Source organism: Antechinus flavipes, chromosome 6 (genome assembly GCF_016432865.1).
Source record: "Antechinus flavipes isolate AdamAnt ecotype Samford, QLD, Australia chromosome 6, AdamAnt_v2, whole genome shotgun sequence".
NCBI lineage: Eukaryota > Metazoa > Chordata > Mammalia > Dasyuromorphia > Dasyuridae > Antechinus > Antechinus flavipes.
In genome coordinates, this window is record NC_067403.1 from 214,687,442 (window position 1) to 214,695,698 (window position 8,257).

Sequence of the window (8,257 nt, forward strand, 5' to 3'; positions counted from 1 at the left end):
AATTTCCTCTGTTGTAGACTGATAAAACCTACCTCCAAAGGATGTTATGAGGTTCAAATATTTGTAAAGCAATGTGTTTGGGATTTAGCAAGAGCTATATAAATATTAATTGTTGTTATTGTTACCCAGTGGTTGCATACATAGAAAATAACAGAGAAGGATTTGCTTCCAAATTCATCACTCTTAATTACACCACAAATCTTAGAGACCAAATCCTTAGTTTTAGAGATGAAACTGAGAGACAGATTAACTCACTTGTTCCCATAGCCAGACAACTAGTTTGTAACATAGCTGAGATTAAATCCGAATCTCCTTTGATGACCAGTCAAGGATAGTTTAATGGAGTTATCCAAATGATAGCATTTTCAGATTTGTTTTATAAGAATGCTTTTAATTAAAGTAATTTAATTCCCAATAATTAAGAATGTCTTTTAGTACTGACCAGTCTTTTAAAGGCATCTTTAATTTCCTTGTTCCTCAGGCTGTAAATCATAGGATTCAACATTGGGATCACCACAATATAGAAGATGGACACCACTTTATTCTGATCCGTGGAATAGCTAGATGTTGGCATTACATAAATGAATATAATGGTTCCATAGAATAGAGTAACTGCAGTAAGATGGGAAGTACAGGTGGAGAAGGCTTTGTGTCTTCCTTCTTTTGAGTTCATATTGAGAATAGTGAAGAAGATGTACAGATAGGAGATGGCAATTGTTACAAGAGCTATAGCTATTATTATTGCTGAATAGATAGCAGGGAGTATTTCTGCTGCTAAGACATGATAACAGGAAAGTTTAACCAAAGGAGAAAAGTCACAAAAAAAGTGATTGATTACATTAGGGCCACAGAAGAATAAATTCAGTAAACAGCCTGTATAAGTTACCCCATTCAAACAGCCACCCATGTAGGCAATCACTATTAACACAGAGCAGACTTGGTCGGACATTTTCACAGAGTAAAGCAATGGGTTACAAATAGCCACATAACGGTCATAAGCCATGAATGTCAGTAAGAAGGATTCTGTGGCCCCAAAGGTCACCAGGGAACCTAATTGAGTAACGCAGCCAGGGTAAGTGATGATGTTTTTCTCCACCATAAAGTTCACCAGCAAGTTAGGTGTAACTGATGTGGAATACCCCACATCAACAAAAGCCAAGTGACTGAGAAAGAGGTACATGGGAGTATGAAGCTGTGGACTCAGTCTAATTAGAATAATTGTACAGAAATTTCCCACTACGGTGAACAAATATATCCCCATAAATAGCATAAAGAGAATGATACAAAGAATGGGATCATCTGTTAATCCTAGAATAAGGAAGTTGATCACTGCAGTGTAGTTTCCTGATGGCTTAAACTCCATGTTTGATTCCCGCTATGACAAAAGTGAAGATTGAAACTCAATAAGTCTTGGAGCAATTTAATACTGTGACATTCCCTTTCTTGATAATTCTAAATTCAATAAAAATATACTTAAATGGGACTACTGGGAATGTAAATATATCCACATTCACATTCAAAAATATCCATTATCTTAAGCAATTCTTTTCTAGAGACCATTTAGAGAATCTGGGACAGATTAGTGTCCCTGGATACTTATTATTGTGTGATTTGGATGGTCTAAACTGTCCTTTAGTAAGCAGAAGTGCCAATTTCACAGATTAATAAAATTGACCAAGACCAGAATAGTTGGAGGGTCAGAAAGTTCAAATGATGGTCCCTATCTCCAAATTAAATAACAACTTAAGTGAAACTGTCAGTCGACAAAGAGTGGTATTTCCTATCTCTAAATATGAATAGTAAGTTTATATTTAATAATATATTTATTTAACAAGAATTTTTGAGTTTCTCCTATGTTCAAAACTCTATGCTAGGCAATATTGGGGATATAATAAAGAAGAACTGGTCATTTTGCTTAGTTTGCACAGATAATATGACAGTAGAATAATAGACTCAGCCTATTTCCTCATCTATAAAATGGAGAAAGGACTTTGTTATCATGAGCTCAAATGAGATTACCTGTGCCAGGCATTTTGAAATTTTAGAGTGCTGTATTTATTAGCATCAGTTATTTTTCTGACAAAAGAGATTATATACTGCAGTAATAGATCTAGATAAACCAATTCACATTTGTATATACTACATCAAACTAGATTAAAAGGAAAAGTCATCTTTTCTCACTTGCTATTTCCCCATGGTTCCCAAATATAATTAGTCTAACTGGTTCTTTAGCATAACCAAGATCGTGGTGCTTTTCCCATTCCATGGCCACCCTAACCATTACAAACACTTATTTGACTACATTTAACTTATAAAAACGTCTAATTTGTAAACATAGATCCTTTTGGGAGTTCAGGTTGGGATTAAAATTAATAGAAAGACGTTTGGTTGTGTTCTTTCAACCCAAAATGTCATTGGGTAACATTTTTTTCAACAAGGCTATACTCCCAGTATGTTTTTACTTTGTATTTCTCATTTGCTCCTCCCTTCCTTGCTTTCAGAAAGGGATTATTCTTGCCTAAAATTAGAAGAGAAGTGTTGTTTTTTTTTTCCAGTTGACCATTCTGAATAACACAGCTAGGTCTACATTTTTGTTTCCATTGCATCTACTGCCATTTCCAGTTGTCCTGATGATATCTTGCTACTGGACCCAGATAGTGCCAGAGGAAAAAGTGAAGCTGGTGACCTTTCACATCCCTGTCTCACTTAAATCCAATTCATTTATATGCCATGGCATTACTTTCCTGATGCCATGATCCTCTCCAACAATGAAGAACAAATAACAACAATTTGGACCATGAAATCATTTAACCAGAATAAGTGTCCTTATTGTGCAATCCACCAAACCTCAAGGAGACCATGGATAGATTTGGGGAATTCATAAACTTTTATAAACTTTTCATTTATTTTCACTAATCTCTAACAGAATTTTATATTTCTTTCAAGTAATAATGGATATAAGGAACAAGTTATTCTGAGATGGGATCTTTATATTTCATCAGGATGCAAAAGGAGTCCATGCTACAAAAAGGATAAAGAACTCCAGTACTATAGCACCTATTTTAATGAATAGATTTTAAAAATAGATCTTTAATTTATATGCATGTGAATTATTTCTAGTACAATCTCAATGCAGGGATAGTTCTGTCAACTCACACACCTTGCACTTTGTTTCCTATTCTTGCCAATTTTAATTTAAAGTTGCAAGGGACTTCTGAGATCATGTAGTCTGACCACATCATGTAACAAATGAGAACAAGACTCAGAGAAGGTCATTGATTTATGTTACAGTAGCAGAGTGGTACAACTTGGAATTGGACCAAGGTCCTTAGATTCCAGACCCAATGATTTTTTTTACTACAAAACATTCACGGAAAAGACAAACTAATACTAATATATCACACAGAGAAATCATTTTTTAAAATGCTCTGCAGAGTAAATCCTCTACCTTCCTGAATCAAGTAAAAATCCTTACACACTAAATTAGCAATAACTGTACCTGTCATTTATGTAAACTGGGTTTCATGATATTCAAGGACTTTGTAAACATTTTCCCCTTTCAACCTTACAACAACCCTGTGAGGTAGGTAAGACAAATACTATTTTCCCTACATTATAGAGCTGTGGAAATAGAAACTTAGAAAAGTCTAGTGATTCACACAAGATCATATAGCAAAGTGTTGCTTGAAATAATATTTCTTTGTCCTTTTGACAATGGGAAGTTTACTTCAGTTGCTAAAGTCAATTCAAAAAAGTTTTTTTTTTTTTTTTTTTTCATTCTGCTATGTGTAAAATGCTAGGATAAATGCTGGTAAAGTAAAGGGGAAAGGGGGAGGAAATAGCATCTCTCTTCAAAAAGCTTATATTCTGAGATAGGGAGGCAGTTTAACATTTACAGATAACAAAAAGGAAAATAATTTGGTAAGAGAAAGAACACTTACAGCTTTGAAAAATGGAAATGCTTTCTGTAACAGGGAGTACCTAGCTGTGTCTTGATAGTAGCTAAGAATTCTAAGTGTTAGAGATAAAGAAAGAATGTATGAGGAAGAAATGCATTCCAAACAAAGGGGATACCCTGTATAAAGTCATCAAAGGGGAACATAGAATCCTGTATACTCATATAAAATAAATATTGTTAAAGACTTTCTAAGTCACTCTTCCATTCCATTAGTACATGTAATCAGAAGCAGGAGAGTCTAAATATGTCCAGAAAGGAAGAAAAGAATATCATTCCTACAAAACCTACCTTTTGGAATGAGAAGTCATTCAAAGAAATATAGATAATGACATCCTATTTATGCTGAATTTTCAATTATTTGGGGACTGATTCCCAGAAGTTCCTCAGTGCACTTAAAAAAAAAGAAATACCCATTAGGCCATTAAAATGGCATGCACATGGTTTACTTTGATAGGTTAATTGCAGCCCCAAATATCACATTTAAACCTCTTCAATTTCCTAAGGGATTAATTTATTCTGTTTGTTTCAACATACAAAAAATAAAGCTCTCCTCTGCTCTTTGCTATTCAATTTTGAGATCTATATCTATTTATTGTGACTGCACTAACAAAATTAAATGGAAAACTTCAGAAATTCTCTAGAATGTGAGAGCAAAATCTTGAAGATTCATTTTAACCTGAATTATTCAATTGCACTAAATGTATTAATCAAATTCATTGGAGCCTGCTAGTTCACTTTGCCATCTACTCCATGGCAAATATCTTCAAAAGACTGATGTTCTCAATCAATATAAATCTTTATTTTCAGGTACTTTGTAGATTTAGAGCAGCAGAGTGACATGACTTATAAGTAAACATAATGAAAATTCTTCTGGCAGGGGGATGAATGATAGATTAGCAGCAGGAATGAAGGTGGGAAATCCTTGCAGAAGGCTATGTCAATAGATCTTAAGTAGAATGATGATAGTAGGAATAAGACATCAAGGGGGAAAATGGAGTGGAGGGGATTATTGAAGAGTTATTGGAGGCATAGAATGGAGAGGATTTAATAACTAAATAGATTCAAGAAAGGAAAAAGAGGATAGAGGAAGGGACACTATCAAGATTTAGAACAATGGACATTGATTTTGCCATCAGTAGAAAGAAATAAGTGAGTGGGAATAAATGGGTTTGTTGCAAAAAGGATGGACTTTATTTTATATATATATTGGTTTTGAGGTCACAAGAGGACATCTAGGTATAAGTATCATGTGGATTATTTTGAGTTTGAAGAAGAGATCAGCTTTGATTTGTTTTTGTTTAGTTGTTTTTCAGTTGTGTCCAACTCTTCATGACTCCTTTTTGGGTTTTCTTGGCAAAGACTCTGGTATGGTTTGCTATTTCCTTTTCCAATTCATTTTTCAGATGAGGAAACAAAAGCAAACAGGATTAAAGTGACTTGTCTATGGCCACACAGCTACTAAGTGTCTGAAGTCAGATTGGAACTCAGAAAAATAAGTTTTCCTGACCATAGGTCCAATGTTCTATCCACTGCTCCACCTAGTTTCCCAAAGTCACCTTGATATATGGATACAAATATACATATACATATACACACACATCATATATATATATATGTATATATATATACACACACAAGTATGTTGTGTACACGTGTACATAGGAATGTGTATATGTATACACACACACACACACACACACACACACACACACACACACATACATAGAGAGAGATGTCATTTGCATAGAGGTTGATAGTTGAGATTGCCAGAGAAGGGAGTATAGAAAATAATGACTAAATAGACAAACTAAGGTATTACTTCAATTACTAGTCAAGGAATTATTAAAAGTAAAACAGCAAAGTAGTCAGAAAAGGAAAACCAAAAATATGGTGCCAAAAATCTAAAGAAGAGAAAGCATCTAGACAAAAGAAAAGGTAAAGGTTTCAAATTCTCCATGACAATCAATCAATGAATAAATAAATATTTCCTAAGTGCTTGATTATGCTAATTATTCTGCTGGGGTGTGGATACAAATACAAAAATGTTCTTATCAAAGTCAGGATTTGCAACCTTATCCCTTTGATCCTTCCATGATGGAAAGTTTATTTCAATTACTCTATCTAATTTGACAATCTTTTTTTTTTCACTTCCTATTATATGTGGAGTATTGTACAAAGTGCTGGAAATATAAAGGTACCATGAAAAATAGCACCTGACCTTAGGGAGTGTACATTCTACTTTGGAGTGTGTATGTATGGAATATAACACATAAAGAAATATTGAAATACAAAATAATTTGTTAAGAGACAGCTATGAAAAATGAAAAATGCCTTCTGCAGAAGTTGGCACCTCAGTTGAATACTGAAAGTAGCTGAGGTTTTTAAGAGGGAGAAATGAAGGGAAAATGCATGATAGGGATTTAACTTCTCTGTCTTTGGTCTCTTTTGGAAGAACCAAGTATATGTATAAGTAGATGTAAAAACTAAGGAAATCAGGATAAGCTTTAAAATTTAAAAAACTGTGTTTTGAAAAAGCTGAAGGATTCTTAGAAATGAATATAAGAAAGAAGGATATTTCAGGCACAGAGCCTGCCAGTACATAGGATGGGAGATAGAAGATACAATGTCTTGTTTTGGAGAATAAAAACAGACCACTTTTTTTGGATTGCAGGGTGAATGAGGGAAAATCATATGTAAAATTCTCAAAAGAGAAGCTAGAGCTAGAATGTGAAGAGCTTTAAATGTTAAAGAAACATAGATTTAGCATCTAATTGGTGTAATGGATAGAAGGTTGGACATTGAGTTCAAATCCTTCCACAAACACTTGCTCTTTGTGTGACTCTGCTTAACCTCTCCAGGATCTCATTTTCCTTGTCTGTAAAGTAGAAATATAGTAATAGTACCTATCTCACAGAGATGTGAAAACCAAATGAAATAGCATATCTAATGTGTTTTGCAAGTTTTAAGATACAATATATATACTAGTTACTATTACTATTTGATCCTAGATGTGAAATGGGCCACTGGAGCTTCTTAAATGAATGAAAATCACTTATTGAGTACTGTAAAAATATTTGTTGACACATATATTCATTAATATGTGAGGTACAGTGGTAAGCAGTAGGGATACAAATAAATTAGGAAAGTAATCTCTGTCCTTAAGGAGTATCTTTTCTTTTCTTTTTTTAATTATCAAATTCATAAAACTGTTTTATTTTATTTATTTATAAAAGAGTATTTTATTTTTCAAATTTATGTAAAGATAGTTTTCAACATTCATTTTTGTAAGACTTTGTATTCCAAATCTTTCTCTCTCTCTCTCTCTCTCTCTTTCTCTCATTTATCCTCTCCCCAAGATAGCAAGCAATCTGATACAGGTTAAATATGTGCAATTCTTTTAAACATATTTCCATATTTGTCATGTTGTACAAGAAAAATTGGACCAAAAGGGAACAAACCATGAGAAAGAAAAACAAACAGACAAATAAAAAGTGAAACTACTATGCTTCAATCCATATTCAGTCTTCCTAGTTTTCTCTCTGAATATGGATGGCATTTTCCACTCAAAGCCTATTGGAATAAGGAGCATATTTTCTAATAAAGGGATAATACTATAGAAGAATCATATCTGGGGAAATGTATTTTGGTTCGAGCCATAATAGGAATGGTGATATAGCCAAAAGGGTATAAATTAACAAACTCTTTTAAGTACCAATAGTAAAATTAATTTAATTATAGTTATAGAATTGAAAAGTGGAAAGGAGAAAAGGGTATTCATATGGTAGCTGGAAAGAAGATGGCAGGAATATAAAGTGTGTTAAGTGAAGCTTGACTGTAGTCAGCCAGGCTATATATTATTCCTGATGCATTCACCAGCCAGAATAGCACTGGCCCAGAGCTTGAGCTCTAAATGAAAGAATTAAGAAGCTTTAAGAGAGGTGAGTTAAGATCCTGCATTTAGGAGAAAGAGCCACATATAAGAAATGTTTTGAAGGTAGAATCCTTTAGATTTGGTAACATATCAGCTATCATAGTAAAGGATAGTGAAGAGTTTATTGTGACTTCTAGGTTACAAAACTGGGTAATTGAAAGAATGGTAGTATGGAAAAAATGGAAAATTAGGAAGAGAAATGGGGAGTACCTTTATAGCCATATTCACCATTTCTATTATGACCCAAAACAAGAGGAAGAGGAGAAAGATGAGATCACTCTTGACCATATTAAATCCAAGTTCACCAATAATCTCTGAACTGAAGAGTATCAAATTTTCAGATGACACAAATGAGAGGATGATAATTT

The 8,257-nt window shown here is 33.6% G+C and overlaps 1 protein-coding gene across 1 annotated transcript; it reads right to left on the reverse strand.

The window, feature by feature from the left end:
* Positions 1-418: 418 nt before the first annotated feature.
* LOC127539763 (olfactory receptor 478-like) lies at positions 419-1,363 on the reverse strand. The gene has a single exon (XM_051964087.1). The coding sequence runs from the start codon at positions 1,361-1,363 to the stop codon at positions 419-421; it is 945 nt and encodes a 314-aa protein (XP_051820047.1).
* Between the last annotated feature and the right edge of the window lie 6,894 nt (positions 1,364-8,257).

Coding starts and splice junctions, on each gene's coding strand:
- LOC127539763 (XM_051964087.1), bottom strand. CDS start 1,363: ATGGAGTTTAAGCCATCAGGAAACTACACTGCAGTGATCAACTTCCTT.